The sequence below is a fragment of the Anolis sagrei genome, chromosome 2 (assembly GCF_037176765.1).
Source record: "Anolis sagrei isolate rAnoSag1 chromosome 2, rAnoSag1.mat, whole genome shotgun sequence".
Lineage (NCBI taxonomy): Eukaryota > Metazoa > Chordata > Lepidosauria > Squamata > Dactyloidae > Anolis > Anolis sagrei.
Window position 1 is genome coordinate 168,790,123 of NC_090022.1, and position 20,311 is coordinate 168,810,433.

Consider the following 20,311-nt stretch of genomic DNA (forward strand, 5'->3'; position numbering starts at 1 on the left):
ATTGCAAATGAATTGAAAACTTACAACAGTAATGTGTAGGATGGAGCCCATCGTGATAAATATTAGAAGCAAGATTGACTATATTTGGAGGGTTTTTTGAATGCTATCCTAACTTTAGGTACAAAAGTGTATGTGCCACTTAAGGAATGATATCTATTTACAACCTAAGAGGTTGTTTTTGTATTGTAGGTCACCTTAATCGAGAACGCCTTGCTCTGTTTGAAGAGGAACTTAAGTTCTGTGGATGGAACCTATACCAAGGCATTGTTGGCTTATGTCTTCACGTTGGCCAAGGATGTAGAAACCCAGCAACAGCTAATAAAAGAGTTGGAAGAACAGGCTGAGAGAAAAGGTAGGATATAGTTCTCAAAGCTTCTGTTGTATGAACCTGGATTCTAAATTTGCTTTGATTCATTCCAAGTAGTCACACCTTCCACTAAAAACTCCTTAAACACTTCCCCTAAAACACCTGTTAGTTTATGTCATTTTTTTATCTCTGTAAGATGGAAAAAATAGTTCAGTGCTATGCAAATTATTAAGCTGAACATTTTTCTGATCCAACCATTTTTAAAAAGGGTAAAAATCAAAACAGACACATCTTTCCCATTCCAAGCAAATATTGTGATTGAACAGAATCATAGAATCATAGAATCAAAGAGTTGGAAGAGACCTCATGGGCCATCCAGTCCAACCCCCTGCCAACAAGCAGGAATATTGCATTCAAACCACCCCTGACAGATGGCCATCCAGCCTCCAGGGCAGAGAGTTCCACTGCTGAACAGCTCTCACAGTCAGGATGTTCTTCCTGATGTTCACATGGAATCTCCTTTCTTGTAGTTTTAAAGCTATTGTTCCGTGTCCTAGTCTCCAGGGAAGCAGAAAACAAGCTTGCTCCCTCCTCCCTGTGGCTTCCTCTCACATGTTTATACATGGCTATCATATCTCCTCTCAGCCTTCTCTTCTTCAGGCTAAACATGCCCAGCTCTTTAAGCCGCTCCTCATAGGGCTTGTTCTCTAGACCCTTGATCATTTTAGTCGCCCTCCTCTGGACACATTCCAGCTTGTCAATATCTCTCTTCAATTGTGTTGCCCAGAATTGGACACAATATTCCAGGTGTGGTCTAACCAAGGCGGAATAGAGGGGTAGCATTACTTCCCTAGATCTAGACACTATGCTCCTATTGATGAAGGCCAAAATCCCATTGACTTTTTTTGCCGCCACATCACATTGTTGGCTCATGTTTAACTTGCTGTCCACAAGGACTCCAATATCTTTTTCACATGTACTGCTCTCGAGCCAGGCATCCCCCATTCTGTATCTTTGCATTTTGTTTTTTCTGCCTAAGAGGAGTATCTATCTCAGTATTTTTTCAGAGAGAGAGCTGTGCCAAAACTTGATTGGAAAAATAACAAGAACAGCAAACCCAGGCACAGTTTTAGTAAACAATGTGCCATTTTAAGAAATAGATCACTGTGCCAGGTGGCAGGGGCCATCCGAAAAAGAAGAAAACACTGTATATTGCTTTTTATGCAATATTTTGATATTTTTGGAGAAATGCAAGCATAGAGAATGGAGCTGTCTGTGATGCAGGAGGCTTTGGGAAAACATTGGTAATTCGTGCTCTGGATTCTTATGACAAGAGCTGATGGGGTCCCAGTGGTTGACTTTTTATTGTGCACAAAAAGGCTTTCTATACCACTCTTTCTTTTTCCTTTTGTAGCTGGAATCATATCCTTTCCGGAGACTGAGACCATGATCTACGTTCTCTTGACTTACCTTGCTATGCCAGAGGTGCCTTTAGAGAAAGCTTCCCAGATTGTGCGTGCGCTCACCCCACAGCAGAACTCATATGGAGGTTTCTCCTCCACACAGGTAACAGGCTAGATTTGTCATTTGGGAGGGCAGGTTAGGGCTAGCAGTCGGGACCTAGCTATCTTTGTGAGCCTTATATTGGTAACGCTTGCCCTGATGACCAAGAAATACACAATCTAGGAATAAGAGCTTGCCACACTAAATCCTGGGCCTTGGATGCCTTGGCCAACAGAATGAGGAATAGTGAATTTTTCCTATATAAATATGGCATTACCATTTGATAGCAAAGGTCTATTGTTATAGCTTGCCCACAGTGCTTTGAATATATTTTGCAAAATGTAAGGATGTGCAGATACCTGGATATTGGAAACATTTGGAAGAAAGAATGGGCACTATTGGAAGAAGTAAGGTAAAAAATCTAACAGTTTGAAAACATGCAAATGTGAGTAGATGAATAGGTACCGCTCCGGTGGGAAGGTAACGGCGCTCCATGCAGTCATGCTGGCCACATGACCTTGGAGGTGTCTACGGACAACGCTGGCTCTTCGGCTTAGAAATGGAGATGAACACCACACCCCAGAGTCAGACATGACTGGACTTAATGTCAGGGGACTACCTTTACCTTTAAGGTAAAAATCATATATTATGATACTAGTGCTCTCAAACAATTTCACAGTCCAAGAAAAAGAATCTTGGTGTCTTGGTTTTTAGGGGTGTTCCTGGGTTATTTGGGGCACTGATTCAGAAAATTGCATTAAACAGACCACAACAGCTCCAGTTTCTTACATATTATGGTTTTCTATGGGCAAGCTGATGAAGACTGGTAGATGGCATATGGTCTGTATCTCAAAACCTGGTGATATTGGAAAACTGATGCCATTTTTGGAATCAGCAGATTAGATATACACAAAAATAGGGCTGACATTTGGGGCACCAAAATGTGTGTTAGCCAGTATTGTTAATCATATTGTGAACCAGGTTCTGGACATTTAGATACCAAAGTGTGGTGAAAAATTAAAATAAAGCAAGGTAAATGTCAGAGTCTAACTGAAAGATTGAGAAAAAAATGCCCCAAAGGTATACTTAAGCAGTACACTTGTACTTAATTGATGTAAGTCATATAAAGCAACCCAAAGGGAAGCATATACAATATATGTATATTTTAACAATTTGATTATGTAAACAAATAGCCTAAAAAGATGCAGCAATATATTTTTCCCCATATCAAGTAATCTGGAATTCTAGTGTTAAAGAGAAATATTGATTTTTTAAAAAATATATATATTTTATTTTGCTAGACGTAAGTAATTTGTAAAATTGTCCTAATTGCATGCGCGCAATGACATATTATTATTATTATTTTACCCCATATAACACATTCACAGTTTGACATGTTATGTCTGTGTGCCAAGTTTGGTCCAGATTCATTGTCAGCTGGGTTTATTGTTCTCAGGATATGGGTGAACTACAACTCCCAGATTCTCAGAGCAATCACCCCTAAACCCTGCCAGTATTCACAGTTGGCCATATTGGATCTGTGTGCCAAGTGTGATCTAGGTCAGTCGTTAGTTGGGTTCAGTGCTCTCTGGATGCAAGTGAACTACAACTCCCAAAACCAAGGTCTGTTCCCACAAAGTCCTGCAGTATGTTCACTTGGTCATGGGGCTTCTCTGTGCCAATTTTGGTCCCAGTCCATTGTTGATGGGGGTCAGTTTCTTTGTATGCAGGTGAACTATAACTCCCATAAATCAAGGTCAATGTTGGAACGGATCTGAGTGGCTTTATTTGCAAAGTGCCTTGCAAATTTTTCACAGTGGGCTGTTGAATGGTCAGAATTTTCTCCTTTAGGACCCGTATGTAATAGCTCTTTGACACTGACTACTCGAAATAGCTCAGCTGGACAGGACCTTGCAGATGCAATGGTGGCAGCAATAAACGGTTTCTCTGCTGCCTCCATTGCTACAAAGTAGGTTTTTAAACATGCTGTAGCCCGTGCTTGGTCAGATTCACTTTCAGTTTTCCACCCATGTTGCTCTAATCTCCAAGGGGCTGGTTTGGCTCTGCTCCATGAGAGGGGACATTCAGGAGTGATTGTGTCCACCGCCCTGGCCATTTTCCCATTCCATAGGTCAGCCAAAACTTTGACAGAATCATTTTACGAGGTGGCTGTAAGATCCCCAAGAGCTGTCAGGAAGCCATCCGGATCCATAAGCCTCCTGGGGTGGACCATTTTAATTGGTCCCCCACCCATGCGGAGATTTGAAGTCCCAGCAAGTCTAAACCTGACCAGATAGTGATAGATTCATGACAATTGAAAAGTTCCTCTACACCACAATCGTTTGATCCTGCACAGAAAACAAGGTCCAAAGTATGCCCAACAGCATAATTGTTGGGCACTCTACTTCAAATGGTTTTACAGCAGCCCATCACACAACACGTCAACTTCACTTGCAGCATGGAGCCTGCTGGCTCCCTTCCTATGACATAGATCTACTTCTGGCAGGGCTTCATGCCACAAGTGAAGTAGAAGCATTGGCAATCTATGGTGGCAACAACACAGGAGGCTTCCCGTGTTGCATAGGAAACAATGGGGGGAAGCCAGGTGGCAGACACTTCCCCCGTGAGTTGGGGTGAAGGAAAGGGTGGGCGATGCGGGCCGCAGGGCGATGGGTTTCCCATGCTGGAATTTCCATGATGCATGTAAGTTAATTAAAATAATGTAAATAATAATAATATGATCTCGTAAACATAATTTATAATTTCAAACATATTTAAGAATTAATACATTAAAACAAGTTAAAATCATATAAATGGGAAACTGGTATCTCAGCTAGACCTCAAAGGCTTTAATGGAAAATATATGTTTTAGATGAAAATATTTGGTGCATCAACACAGTAGGTTTAATACGGCTTGACACCACTAACATTCGTGGTTCAATGATGTGTAATCATGGGGTTGTAGTTTTACAGCGTCTTTTATCTTTTTTGTCAAAGAGTGCTGGTGCCTCACAAAATTATAAATCCCCAGATTCAATACTTTTGAGCCATAGTTACAGTGATGTCAAACTGCACTGATTCTACAGAGCAGATGCACCCATTGTTCCACCAAATGGGTTTCTAGGTGGGATTGTCCATAATCAGGGTTCCAGAAGAGAAATTGAATGCTACATTGCCAAGATTTCTGTGCATTGGATTCCTTTCCTGTGACTTCAAGGAGAGTCATGAACACTTACCATTCCCAATATTTCTATTATTTTTTTGCAGGAAACTATTGTTGGGATGCAGGCATTAGCAAAGTACGCTTCCTTAACTTATCGTGAGATAGATGACCTGAAGGTAGTGGTGAAATCAGGCGAGGATTTCCAGCATGAATTCCATGTGGACAAGAAGAACCAGCTGGTGCTGCAGCAGGCCTCTCTTCCAGCTGTCCCAGGTCAATACCATTTTGAGGTGTCGGGGAATGGCTGCGCATATGTGCAGGTGAGCCATGGAAACAACAACAATCCTATCTCATCAACCAAAAGCAGGCCCACACTTCCCAATGAAATACTAATAAGTTTATATTTGTTAAAATTGTTCTTCATTTTAATTATTGTATTGTTCTAAAGTGTTTTTTGCACCACAATTAAGATACGTGCACTGTGCATAGGAATTCATTCTAATTTTTTTTTTCAAATTATAATCCGGCCCTCCAATAGTTTGAGGGACTATGACCTGGCCCTCTGTTTAAAAAGTTTGTGGACCCCTGACTTAGATGAACCATTCTGGTCTATTATATGCTGGACCCAATAAGAGGATTCCCTTTAAAAGCATCCACCCATAGTCATATTCCCTAATCACTGTTTTGTAGGCACCATACTGATGGTGTTTCAGGACAAACAAAATGAGTTCAGAAAATCAGCAACCTAAGCCAACAACATGGTCACTTGTTCAGGCCTCGTTCAATAGGAAATACATACTCTTCAATCCTGTGCCATATTCTGCAGCAAGGGGAGGGAAGTTCAGACAATCTTTTGGAGAAGTTTATGTCTGTTCTTCCAACAGTTTATGCTCACCAGGAGACATAATCTGGATTAATCAAGGACTGTGCAATTCTTTCTTGCTTAAAAGGCTGGGCCGGGGGAGGACTCTTTAGGCAACTCAAGTAATTTCATTTAGTGTGAATGAACTGAATGGCTTAACTTGGAAAGAAGTCTCTATCAAAATGAAAGAGCTCTAAGTTGTCCATTTATTTATTTATTTATTTATTTTATTTACAGCTTTTATATTCCTCCCTTCTCACCCCACAGGGGACTCAGGGCGGATTACAGTGTACACATATGTGGCAAACATTCAATGCCAATTGTTGACATACAAACATATACAGACATAGACAGAGGCTATTTAACTTTTTCTGGACGCCAGGGGAGCTGTCACTTTCATCGTCCATCTGCGACGCTGATGAAGTACTTCCGCATTGCCCACATGCTTCCCTGCTGGAATGCTCTGCTGGAGTCTTCTTTATGGCCTCATAAATTAGTTAATTTAGCCTCCCCACACTTTAAGGTGGTACCTAATTTTCCTACTTGACTGATGCAACTGTCTTTAGGGGTTGCAAAGGTCGACAACAGGCTACATGCAATTGGTTGGAAACCCACTCCAACCCGGGCTGGGTTCGAACTCATGACCTTTTGGTCAGAGTGATCTTAATGCAGCTGACACTCAGCCAGCTGCGCCACAATCCCGGTGTATGTCATCTCACCTCTTGTGAATGTACCACTTCCAGAACTGCACATTTTGCTTTGAATTTGATAGGTTTATTGAAATGACCGTGCATGCAGTACATTGTTTGTTTGATAGCAATATCCATGATGCAGCAAAGTTTTTCTCTTACCTAGACCATCCTTCATTTCAATCACCAACCTGAGAAGCCCAAAGTTTTTGAACTGAATGTTACAACATCCCCAGAAGAATGCAACCAGAAATCCAAGAAAAATTTTGACATCATTCTACAAGTGAGGTATGACATTTTATTTTATTTGGTGCATAAGCTCCAAAAATATTTGTTGGAGAGGCTTTCAGAGGTGTGCAGAATTGTTCTCTTTACTTGGTTCTCTAAATGGCCTCACCTTCTCCAGTATCTTCCTTACTGAGATGTTTTCCCTTCTTCCTGTAGCTATATAGGTGAACGAGAGGCAAGCAACATGGCTCTGATAGAAGTGAACATGGTATCAGGATACATCCCAGTGAAAAAATCTGTGAAAAAGGTGAGGAGGTCTTTGGCTCCAATACTTTATCTAGGAAAAGGCAGCTCCAATACTGTCACATGGCAAACCAGTGCAAGTTGAGATGCAGAGGCACTTGCCAAATTTAAAATAGTAGAATAATTTTGACTTTCCTGAAAGTAGTTTGAGGGATTGTCACTTTGTCTACTAGAATATGCCAACCAGCTCAGATATTCTGGGCCCCACAATTCAAGAGAGAGATTGACAAGCTGGAGTGTGTCCAGAGGAGGGTGACTAAAATGATCAAGGGTCTGGAGAACAAGCCCTATGAAGAGCGGCTTAAGGAGCTGGGCATGTTTAGCCTGAAGAGGAGATATGATAGCCATGTATAAATATGTGAGAGGAAGCCACAGGGAGGAGGGAGCAAGCTTCTGCTTCCTTGGAGACTAGGATGCGGAACAATGGCTTCAAACTACAAGAGAGGAGATTCCATCTGAACATGAGGAAGAACTTCCTGACTGTGAGAGCCGTTCAGCAGTGGAACTCTCTGCCCCGGAGTGTGGTGGAGGCTCCTTCTTTGGAAGCTTTTAAACAGAGGCTGGATGGCCATCTGTCAGGGGTGATTTGAATGCAATATTCCTGCTTCTTGGCAGGGGGTTGGACTGGATGGCCCATGAGGTCTCTTCCAACTCTTTGATTCTATGATTCTATGATATGGTGAGCAAACCATCCAGAAAAGTCCAGCTAACATGAGAGTCCGGAGCTGTGATGAACTGGAAGCTGGATGCAACCCAAAAGTCACTCACAGTTTATTATGCAGATGGATTTTTAAAATGTGGAACTCCTTGATCTCAGTTTTTGCATAAATGTGCATTCACAATTATTGGTTTAGTTCATAGCTGATGCCCACAAAATCGTAAGCAGGATTCTCCCTAACTTTGTCTCGTTCTGTTTTCTGGCAGCTGAAAGACAACACCCATGTAAAGAAAGTGGAACTTGACCCTGACAAGACCATTATTTACCTGGATGAGGTGAGAACTGGATAAGGAGATGGCTATCAGTTCAGTATGGATCAGCAATCTGGAGGGATGGGCAGGGAGTGGACAGCAATGATAGATAACAAGCAATCAATGCCGCAAAAAATTCTCTCTTTGCAGCCAACTTTGCGTCTGCAAGGAACCATCCAGCCAAGCTGTTTCAAACAGTCAGAAGGTTGTTAAATCCTTAGTCACAATATGAGGTCCCTGACAATTCGGCAGCTTGCTGTGAAGCATTTTCTTGGTTCTTTGCCGACATTTGCTCTGACCCACTTCAACCTGGATGCCATGTTAATGGCAGACTGAAGATGTAGCATGAGCATCTGATAGTCCAGTTTTAATGGATTCATTTCAAATTGTGCGGTCCGAGAATGTGGACAAGATCCTTGGAGAGGCAAGGGTGACCACATGCATTCTGGACCTCTGCCCATCCTGACTGATAATCATAACAATAACAATACTTTATTTAAATTCAGCCCTTCTCACCCCGAAAGAGTCTCAGGGAGGATCACAGTACACATACACGGCAAACATTCAATGCCACTTTGTATAGACAATACACAGACATACAGAACAGAAGGAGGTGCCATGAAAGGTTGGGCTTGAGTCCAGGGGGTGCTGTTGCTCTATTCTCTATGATAAAGAGTTGTCAGGACTTCCTTCTTCCTTTGGTCACTCAGCATTTTCTGATCTTTCTTTATGGCATCGTAAAACACCTCCCCCGCTTTTAGCAGTACCGTATATTCCGGCATATAAGACGACTGGGCGTATAAGACGACCCCCAACTTTTCCAGTAAAATATAGAGTTTGGGATATACTCGCCGTATAAGACCACCCCTCTTCCAATGCACACCAAATAAAAAAATTTAAAAATCAGATTTGAATTCAATATGGTAATTTGAATTCAAATGCTTCTGACATGCAGGTTCCTATGAGAGGGACATTGTACCTTACATTGGACATTATAGTTGCTCTTCCTCCCTTGAATTTCATTTACACTCTGGGTCCTTTACATCATGCTGGCAAGTATGAAAGCAGGCTTTAAATGGTTCAGATTACATGTATGTTGGCATAGAAGCTTGTATGCAAATAGAAGTCAGGCTTTGTACTATGACTACTGAGGTGAAGGCAAAGCATTTGTAGAATTTTTATCTATAAGCAGTCTTTATAAATCAGGACCTCCTATCAGAAGAGAGGGGCAGGTTGGACCCTCATCCTTCAGAAATGTAGCATTTGGCATGGCACATGTTTACTGGGTCACATCTTGACATGTCTTCATCCTTAAATCACCGTGACAGCTTGAATTGTTTTAGAGTTTCTCAAGAACACAGCCAGGTGATGTTTAATTGTTAGAAGGGGAAAAGAGATCAGAAAAGAGGAAGGGGGACCCTGGGTCAATAAGAGCTTTCCAGTTTGACTTCTGTCAAAAATGAAATGCAAAGATACAGAATGGGGGATGCGTGGCTCGAGAGCGGTATGTGTGAAAAAGATCTTGGGGTCCTTGTGGACAACAAGTTAAACATGAGTCAACAATGTCATGCGGTGGCAAAAAAAAAAAAAAAACCAATAGGATTTTGGCCTGCATCAATAGGAGCATAGTGTCTAGATCCAGGGAAGTCATGCTCCCCATGCTCTATTCTGCCATGGTTAGACCAAACCTGGAATTACATTGTGTCCAATTCTGGGCACCACCATTGAAGAGAGATGTTGACAAGCTGGAACGTGTCCAGAGGAAGAGGATGACTAAAATGATCAAGGTTCTGGAGAACAAGCCCTATGAGGAGTGGCTTAAAGAGCTGGGTATGTTTAGTCTGAAGAAGAGAAGGCTGAGAGGAGACATGATGAGAGCCATGTATAAATGCTGTGCTGTCCCCTCCGCCACTGGTCTGCTGCTAGCTCTGCATGCAAACACCCTCGCCGGCCTGGTAAAGCAGCAGGAGTTGAAGCCGGAGCGGGGGGGGGGCGGAACCGGGGGCGGGGCCCTCTGCGGGGGCAGGGCGGAGCAGCCAGAGGCCCCGCCCCTCTGGCTTTGGCTCCCTCCTGCAGCAGCTACACTGAGATGGAGGGTGGAGGCGGACCCAACTCAATGCCTGCGAGGGTGAAGGCAGCCCAGTAGGCTGCCAGATCGGTAGCAAAGGCTGCCGCTCCTCCTCCTCGCCCCCTCCCTCCTTCCCTCCTCCTCAGGCTCCACCACGAGGGGATGCCAAGGGCGAGGGAGACGAGGGAAAAATGATCCAAAAAAAATTATGCTGGGGTACAAGACGACTCCCCATTTTTGAGATGATTTTCCAGGCTTAGAAAGCTACCAAGCCCAATTCAGAGTGCTGGACTTGGCCTATAAAGCCCTAAATGGTCCAACTTACCTGACTGAACACATCTCCTATGAGCCAACAAGAGCTGTAAGATTGGTTGGGGAGACCTCCTTCACAAGTGCAACTGGTGGAGACAAGAGACAGGGCCTTCTCAGTGCCCCCTCCCACAGCCTTCTCCAGCAACATCAGACAGACCCCATCTGGTGTTGCTGCAAGAAGGTCCTCCATTGTGCATTTAGCAAGGCTCAGGCTGCATTGCAGCAGGTGGTCTGTAGTTTGCTCTTCTCCATATTCGCATGTCGTGGATTCCATTTTGTAGCCCCATTTCTTAAGGTTAGCTCTGCATCTCGTGGTGCCAGAGCACAGTCTATTCAGTGCCTTCCAAGTCGCCCAGCTTTCTGACAAGCTAAGGCACAACTTGACAGAAGCAAATGCTAGATACACCAGTTACAGCTCTGTAAAATCATGGACTCTGGAGATGTCAGGTTACAAGAAAACTCAGTTTACTAAGCACAGAGCAAAAGTACATCCATCTTCAGCGAGCGACACAGGAACACACAGGAAAACTGAAAGTCAACACAGTTCTTTTGCAGCTGCTTAGCTCTTCTGCTCCAAGTGGTTAACTCCCTAATTTTTCTCAGCAGCAGAGAGCTTATCTTAAGGTCACTCAATCACAGCCTCAACATAAACATTTCAGCATAACATTACACTCCAAGTGGCATCCATACTGGTAATACAAGAATTACATTTAAAACACACAATTATATCTCAATAAATCCTGACACTTTCTGTGTGCCCAGGGGGGAGTCTCTCATTTGCTACCAGCCATTCGTTGAGGTTCTGGGTTTGAGCCTGCCACTTTTGGACTCTTGCTTGCTGAGGTGTTCCAGCGAGTGTCTCTGCAGATCTTAGTTTATTTGATGAGATATGTTTTATGGTTATGTTTTAAACTGCATTGAATCTTGCCGGAGTTGTAAGCCACCTTGAGTCCCCCTGCAGAGGTGATAAAGGTGGGATATAAATGAAGCAAATAAATAATAAACTTGTAGATCACCATGAAAAGGGGGATACAAATAAGAGTACCATATATTCTGGCGTATTAGACTACTTTCTAACCCAAGAAAATCTTCTCAAAAGTCAGGGGTTGTCTTAAATGCGGGGGTAGTCTTATATGCGGGAGTAGTCTTATACACGGGGGGTCGTCTTATACGCTGGAGTAGCCTTATGCATGAGAGTCGTCTTATATGTGGGAGTAGTCTTATACGCTGGGGGTCGTCTTATAGAGCGAGTGCTGAAACTTCCAATCCAGATTGGAGAATCTGTGGTTGCTGCATATTGTGGGGGGAGCTCAAAAATGGCAGTGGCCGCGTCCCTGCCGTATGCAGCGACTGTATGAAAGCATTAAGGGCGACGCTGTACAAGTACGGTAGAAGAAAATCCATTCATCAGGATTCGTGGACTTAATGCGGTCCCGATGGTGAGGTGAAGGGGAAATCACTGTATTGAAATCAAATCTGATGCTTTTAAAATTTTTATTTGGTGTGTGTTGGAAGAGGGGTAGTCTTATATGGCGAGTATATCCCAAACTCTATATTTTAACTGGAAAAGTTGGGGGTCGTCTTATACGCCCAGTCGTCTTATATGCCGGAATATACAGTACTTTTGGCTTCAGGAATGCATCCTGGGAGAAATCTCATACAGATGCAAAACCTTTTCTTATTCTCTCATTTTCCTTAGCTGGATAAGAATGTTCAAAGCTACCATTTCTCTGTGGAGCAGGAATTTGAAGTGCTTGATCTGAAGCCAGCAATTGTGAAAGTCTATGATTATTATCATCCAGGTAAGTGATTTACTGGCTATCATGGCTTGATATTCAGTTACACTATTCATTGTAAGTCCTACATTTTTGCTCACACAGATCTTTGCCAAGATGCTTCAGATTATATCTCTTTTAATTTACTCTTATTTGTTATTATTATTGTTGTTATTGTTTTAAAAATAGCTGTATTTGCATATATTTATATAATGAGCTCTTTTGGAGATGGGATCCCAGTCTAAACATGAAATTCATGTATGCTTCATATATAACTTATACACATAGAAAAAAGGGTAATTTTGTACAGAGTGTTTTTAATAATGTTGTGCATGAAACTAGATATTGACAAGCTGGAATATGTCCAGAGGAGGGCGACAAAAATGATCAAGGGTCTGGAGAACAATCCCTATGAGGAGTGGTTAAGGAGCTAGACATGTTTAACCTGAAGAAGAGAAGGTTGAGAGGAGATATGATAGCCATGTATAAATATGTGAGAGGAAGCCACAGGGAGGAGGGAGCAAGCTTGTTTTCTGCCTCCCTGGAGACTAGGACACGGAACAATGGCTTCAAACTACAAGAGAGGAGATTCCATCTGAACGTGAGGAAGAACTTCCTGACTGTGAGAGCCGTTCAGCAGTGGAACTCTCTGCCCCGGAGTGTGGTGGAGGCTCCTTCTTTGGAAGCTTTTAAACAGAGGCTGGATGGCCCTCTGTCAGGGGTGATTTGAATGCAATATTCCTGCTTCTTGGCAGAATGGGGTTGGACTGGATGGCCCATGAGGTCTCTTCCAACTCTTTGATTCTATGATTCTATGAAACTGCCTTCCAACTCCAGGTAGACACGTGACTGATTTCAAACCAGCTTTAGAGCAACATACAGAGATGAAACTGCAATGACCGTTTTCATGGATGATCTCCATCTCAAAACCAATAAAGGGCCTGTGTCCCTGTTGGTGCTTCTAGACCTCTCAGCGGGTTTCGATACTTTTGACCCTTCTGGAACACATGGAGGGGTTGGGAATCAGAGGCACTGTGTTGCATTGGTTCCAGTTGTACTTCTCAGGCAGGTTCCAGATGGTGATGCTTGTGGATAGCAGTTCCCCCAAAACAGGAGCAACTATGTGGCATCCTACAATGTGCCATTATATTCCCACTGCTTTTTAAACATTTACATGAAAGACAGAATCCAGAAGCTTGGGAAGGGTGCTTTCAACCCAAATATATCTTTCCATGCCTTCAATAACAGTTTTAACTAAGAATGGTGTGTCTGAATGAATGCCTAGAGGAGTTAATGGAGAAAAACAAATAGAAACTGAATCCAGATAAATCAGAGACACTTGCCATTCGAGTTTGCTAGGGTAGACCCTCTTTCACTCAGACTCAGCCCCCCGCAAAACTCACCCCCCCCCCGAAAAAAAAAACTCAGCCCCCCCCCCCCAATCGAAATCCTGGCTACGGGCCTGTTCATGGCAATGCTTTGGCAGCTCTCTACATGGCTCTTTCTTTCCTTCCTTCTTCTTCATATACCTTCTCCCATTCTCCTGTCTTTCCTTCCTTTGATTTTCTCCATATACCTCTCTCTCTCTTCTTTCTTTCATTCTTTCTTTCTCTTGCTTGCTTGCTTGCTCTTCCTTTCTTTCTCTTCCCTTCTTTCTCTTCCCTTCTTTCTCTCTTCCTTCCCTTTCTCCTCCGCTTCCCTTATCCCTTCCTTTCTCCTCCCTTCTTTCTCTTTCCTTTCCTCTTCCCATTTCCCATTTTCCTTTCTCTTCCTTCCCTCCTCTTTTTTTCCTCCCCTCTCCCCTTCCTGCCTTCTCTCCTTTCTTTTGCTTCTTTGTCTCCTTTTCCCTTCTTTCCTCCCCTCCCCTGGTACAGATGTCACCTTTCTTTCCCAGTGACATCATAAAGGGTCACTTCACCAAAACTCTGATATGGCTATCACCCCTAGAAGCAAAACAACGACGACTATTAGGATGGACAATCTGGCCAACTTATAAAGAAATCTTTAAAAAATCTAAGGATACGTTTGAGCCGAAAACACAAGAAGAACTGACCAAGAAATTCAACCACTTAACATGGCTCCAGTATGCACAGATAAAAGAAGCTTTTAATCAGGACAAAAAACTAGGCTTTAACGGCAAAGAAGATTTTTGGGGCAATCTAAAAAAAAACAGAAAAGAAAAATATATCAAAAATCTATAATAAACTTCTAGAATGGGCCACAGAGATGGAGGGAGTAAAAAATTGTATGACAAACTGGGCAAAAACCATAGGAAGACAAATTAAGATGCACGAATGGGAGCAACTATGGAAAAAGAAATCAAGATACACATACTCATCTGATCTCAAGGAAAACTGGCTCAAAACATTCCACAGATGGTGCATGACTCCTCAAAAATTAGGATTAATGTACAAAAATTTATGATCAAACTGTTGGAAATGTCAATCGCATGAGGGAAGCTACTTCCACATGTGGTGGACCTGCAAAGAAACAAACAACTACTGGAAAATCATACATGAAAGAATACAGGAGATTTTAAAAAAGAAATATCCAATGAAACCGGAATACCTCTTGCTAGGAATTACAGATAATGAACTAAAGTTAGATTAAAATAAGGATATTTTGTTTATTTATCTTATAACAGCAGCACGAATGGTTTTGGCAAAACATTGGAAAAGTGAGAAAACACCGTGAAAAGAACAATGGCTCAGGAAAGTAGTCGAGATTAAAGACATGGACAAATTAACTTTCTTTTTGAAGAAAAGTACAGGAAAGTGTATAAAGCAAACAGAATGGAAACTTTTTGAAGAATACCTCAAAGAAGAACTGAAAAAAGATTGAGAGAAGAACTTATAATCAAGGGACAGAAATAGAGAAAGACATTACTCTTTAGAAAAAGAGTACACACATATAAAAAATTACACAAAGATGAAATTTTGGATGTATAAAACAGATGAACTGCCACGAACAAGAATTGAAGTCAAACCTCCCCCCCTTTTTTTTTTTTTTTTTTCCTCTTCCTCCTTTCCCCTCACAAATCTGTCTTTAACCAAGCATAGGAAGGAAGATAGTATGGGGACCGGTACCACATGGATAAAGAGGAGGAACCAGCCCTGGCAAATCTAGTAACCTCTCCTCTTGTGTGCTAGGTGTTCATGTTCCTCTATTACTATCTTTGTTTGCCTTGTTGGAACTTTGTGGGACATGGGTAGAGGAAGAGGAGTTGGATCTACAAGGTAAGTGAATTGGTGTGGGGCCAGCTCCTCCTCTTACCTGCATCCTAAAAGTCTCTGTTCACATGGTGGCTCCAACTTCAGGAGATGTTTCAAACTCACAAATAATCAAAACCATGACTGTAAAACCTCTGAAAGTGGAGAGCCAATTGTATTTGAATTCCTTTATGTTAACTGGTGGGGACAAAGAACATTGACATGACTTCGGCTCACTTCTTCTCTTTCACTCAGATGATCATGCAGCTGTTGGATATAATGCTCCCTGCAGCACAGGTAAGGTTGAGGTGACTGCTGGTTTTTCTGTTTCTGTCTCACTTTTTTTCTTTGTTCTGGTTTGTCACTTTTCTTTTTCTGGTCATTAGATTGTCTTAGGCAACATCTTATTGTCATCCTCATATGGCAAGGAGCCAAATGGTTCATGGCCAGGCATGTAGCCCGGGGGGGGGGGGGCTTGAGGGGCTTCAGCCCCCCCCCCCCGAAATTCTCATGGTGGTTCGTGAAAAGGCCTTACTGGTGCATTATTTAAACTATTATGTTTATTCATATCATGATCTGATCACCATACTCAATATATCCCATATGTATGGGGGTACTGGGGTAATGATACAAAAGGTTTGCTAGGGTAGACCCTCTTTCACTCAGACTCAGCCCCCCCCCCGAAACTCAGCCCCCCCAACCCCCCCCCCCGAAAAAAACTCAGCCCCCCCCCCAATCGAAATCCTGGCTACGGGCCTGTTCATGGCAATGCTTTGGCAACTCTCTACATGGCTCTTTCCTTCCTTCCTTCCTTCCTTCTTCATATACCTTCTCCCATTCTCCTGTCTTTCCTTCCTTTGATTTTCTCCATATACCTCTCTCTCTCTCTTCTTTCTTTCTTTCATTCTTTCATTCTTTCTTTCTCTTGCTTGCTTGCTTGCTCTTCCTTTCTTTCTCTTCTTTCTCTCTTCCTTCCCTTTCTCCTCCTCTTCCTTTATCCCTTCCTTTCTCCTCCCTTCTTTCTCTTTCCTTTCCTCTCCCCATTTCCCATTTTCCTTTCTCTTCCCTCCTCTTTTTTCTCCTCTCTCCCCTTCCTGCCTTCTCTCCTTTCTTTTGCTTCTTTGTCTCCTTTTCCCTTCTTTCCTCCCCTCCCCTTGTACAGATGCCACCTTTCTTTCCCAGTGACATCATAGAGGGTCCCTTCACCTAGCTACAGCCAGGCCCGTAGCCAGGATTTTGATTGGGGGGGGCTGAGGATCTACCCTAGCAAACCTTTTGTATCGTTATCTCAATAGCCCCATACATATGAGGTATATTCAGGCCTGTAGCCGGGGGGGGGGGGGGGGGGGTTAGGGGTTCAACCTCCCCCCCCAAAAAAAATTCAGGTTAAAAAAAAACTGGTTTACTTGTGAATTTTAACTGGTTAACCCAATCCCCCTGCTAAGAATATGAGACGCAAAAATTAAGAGTCCCTCCAGAACTGCAAGCACTATTATCCCAAGCAAATATTGACAATTTATTCACACTGTCATTACTTGCAGTAATAGCCGATGTAGCGAAGCAACCAAGTTGGGGGGGGGGGTGTTGAATGCTCTCATTAAGGAGGCCAGACTTGGTGGAGGTGGTTGACAGGGACGGAGCTGCAGGCTATTGAAGGCTGCTCTGCCCCCTAATGTGCTAGGAGGCAGGTTTCAACCCCCCCCCCTCAAATTTTCAACCCTCCCCCCAAAAAATATCTGGCTACGGCCCTGGGTATATTGACCATGGTGATCAGACCATGATATGAATAAACATAACAGTTTAAATAATGTACCAGTAAGGCCTTCTCGCGGACCACCTTGAGAATTTCAGGGGGGTGGCTGAAGCCCCTCAAGCCCCCCCCCCCCCCCCCCCCGGCTACATGCCTGGCAAATCCTTCAAGTAGCAACAATCAACCCAGTGACAGCATAGTGGGCTATTTCACCTAGCAATAGTCTTTGTGATACATGCCGACAGGCAGATAAACATACGTAGATATATACTTTGACTTTTATATAAAAGATGAAGAAGGCAGACAGGCAGGCAGATGTATAATGTTGAGGTTTTGTATGATATCCAAATTGGTGACCTCCAAATTCAGCTCATGTGGGAGTAATAGTTGGGTGGGGGATTGTTATCAAATTCATTTTTTTAAATGCCACTTTTTTGTTTCGCAGAAATAACAAAAGAAGACGACCATTAAAAATCCTCTACCATCATCATCTGAAACATCTCAACATGAACAATTAAATTTCTGAAAAGGACTCATCTTGTGTCATTCTTTGTGGGATGCTCCTTTAATACTAAAATAACAAATATATGGTATTAAATGTATAAACAGACTGTTCAAAGCAGCTTTCCATTTCTCCTGTCTACTTTCAATATTGTATGCATAGGGCTCGCACTCACCATGTGTAAATCTCCCGAAACTTCTGATGTCGCCCCTTTCCCACACATCAAAACCATTGGTCTTTATGGTCGGCTAATGTCACCTTCCCATTTTCTGCCCCGTTTATCCCTCTCTCCCATTTGTCCATATGCTATAAGACTGAACCAGGGATGTCAATTAAATAACATGCTTATGACAAATATACTGTATGTGCTCATTTATAAGTCGAAGTATACGCTGAAGATCTCCAGCGCCCCATGGCCTTGATGTTGTCCACAGGGATGCCACTCCTGGCACTTGCAGTAGCTGCTCTTATCCTGAAAGAATGTCCCCCAAACTCACCATGTGGAAGGCCCAGCTACTTGAGCGCCCCCCGGAAAATAGCCATGAACTGATACCTAGTGAGGGGGCTCCCGTCTTGGTGTACAAACAGCAGGCCCGGGGTGGTTCCCCGTATGCTCAGGAACTTGGTGAGGGTCCGAATTGGGCATAGTTGCCCTACCTTAGTTCCCTTGATGGTGAGGGAGACCCCTTTCCCCCCCTGGTCTGTTTTGGACCTCCGAATTCTAATCGTCATGGAGGTGCCCTGGATCGCAATGTCCCCTAGTTGCAGAGCCCTACCCTATGTGTGTGTCTTGGCATTGGCTACAACCTCCCCCAGACGAAGGACCCCAAAGAAAGAAGTGGTGAAGGCTGCCCAAAACAACTTAACTTCATAATGCGAATTGCAAATCCTCCTGAGGATCCTGGTGAGGCGGCAGAGGATCTTGAATGAAAGTGGGCATCTGGCGTCCTCCTGCTTTGGTTCTTGGCTGCTCCAGCCCTTTAATATCTTCCTCACCCTGTATGCCTGACAGGGGTCGCAGAACCCTGCAGCTTTGCTGAAGAATGCGATGCCGGCAAGCAGGATCCACATGGCCTGGGTCGACACTCGTGCCCTCCTTTGTTGAACCATGAAGTGGATTGCCTCTTCCTCTGAGACCGGCCACCCGCTGCAATAGCCTGCGTCCTCCCGGAATTTGGCAAACTTAGCCATGGCTGCCCGATAGGCATTCTGGGTAGAGGGAGCCACCGATTGCATCAGTCCTGACCAGGCCTCCCATCCGCAAGGGTCCATAGCTCTTCTGGGAATCTGGTGGGCAGACGATCTGCGTTGGGTGCCAGGGAGCGAAACCTTTCTTCCTGAAAACATGACAACACATCCGCTACTTCGTTGTTCAAGCCTGGAATATGTTGCGCTGAAAAAGTGATATAAAGCTGCTGGGCATGGGGTGCAACCAGCCCCTGGCCAATGCCAGGTGCTGGGTGGGGCTGGCCGCTGGTTGGCCAGCTGATCCCGTGGCGGGAAACTTCCCGCCATGCAGGGGCTTCTAGGAAAGAGAAGCCCCTACTAACAACATGGCCAGAGGGAAGGGCACCCCTCCACTGCAACAGGCCTTGCCCGGTAAGTCGGGCAATGAATTTCTCCTGGGATGGATCAGCTGTCACTGTTTGCTAGTCTACCCAATCCCCTTTTAAGATTTACAATACATTACTTACATTGACCCATGGATCAATATTTTGCTAACAAATATTAGACTTGAACATTTACACTAAGTATTGGGACTATGTTGCCACAGAATGAAATTTGGCAACTGCCAAGGTCACTTGGGGAAGGTTGTCATTAAGACCCGCCGCAAACTAGGCTCCTGCGGGAGCAAACCTTGCCAGCACGTCCCTGACGTCATGAGACTGCGCCTCTCGCCCCGCCCCTTTCTCCGCCCCTTTCTCCGTGCCAGCGTGGTTTTTCCTTTGCTAGGGCAGCATTGCCAACGTACTCTCTCAGTTGGCAGAATTCAACTGAGAGAATATGCTGGCAATGCTGCCCTAGCAAAGGAAAAACCACGCTGGCACGGAGAAAGGGGCGGAGAAAGGGGCGGGGAGAGAGGCACAGTCTCATGACGTCAGGGACGTGCTGGCAAGGTTTGCTCCCGCAGGAACCTAGTTTGCGGCGGCTCTAAGAAAGAACTTCAACTAAAATTGAAGAATTCCCCCTACCCCCATCACATGAGGGGAAGCCTTTCCTAAGCAGCTCAATCCATCTTTCCCTATGGAAAGACAGGATGCCCCCTGTTGTCCGGTGCTGCCATTTTTTTGTAGTGATGGGAGTTTACAACTTCAGCCACAGAACCACCCCAGAAGTAGTTCTCTGGGATGTGATAGGAGCCATTGGGCCCCATGGCTAAAATTGTAAACTCTTATCGCTGTCACTGAAAAAAGATAAGTATGAAGAGATCCTGAGTGGGCTTCTATACCATTTATTTTCTGTTGTGTTTCTCTGGCCCTAATATGTTTAGTTTAAGTTCACTTTATTACAATGATCAGTTCGAGAGAAGAGACATAGCCCATAAAAGCATATTAGAGTCAAAGACCAAGAGATCATAGAATCATAGAGTTGGAAGAGACCTCATGGGCCATCCAGTCCAACCCCCTGCCAAGAAGCAGGAAAATTGCATTCAAAGCACCCCTGACAGATG

The 20,311-nt window shown here is 43.8% G+C and overlaps 1 protein-coding gene across 1 annotated transcript in view; it reads left to right on the top strand.

The window, feature by feature from the left end:
* The window catches only part of A2ML1 (alpha-2-macroglobulin like 1), a 105,581-nt gene extending 87,911 nt beyond the window's left edge, over positions 1 to 17,670 (top strand). The window contains exons 29-37 of the mRNA XM_067464079.1: positions 190 to 352; positions 1,722 to 1,873; positions 5,078 to 5,293; positions 6,691 to 6,812; positions 6,969 to 7,059; positions 7,980 to 8,048; positions 12,104 to 12,206; positions 15,644 to 15,685; positions 17,584 to 17,670. Coding sequence (XP_067320180.1) covers positions 190 to 352; positions 1,722 to 1,873; positions 5,078 to 5,293; positions 6,691 to 6,812; positions 6,969 to 7,059; positions 7,980 to 8,048; positions 12,104 to 12,206; positions 15,644 to 15,685; positions 17,584 to 17,609 — 984 coding nt within the window. The 3' untranslated portion in view covers positions 17,610 to 17,670. The remainder of the gene's footprint in view (positions 1 to 189; positions 353 to 1,721; positions 1,874 to 5,077; positions 5,294 to 6,690; positions 6,813 to 6,968; positions 7,060 to 7,979; positions 8,049 to 12,103; positions 12,207 to 15,643; positions 15,686 to 17,583) is intronic.
* The last annotated feature ends 2,641 nt before the right edge of the window (positions 17,671 to 20,311 follow it).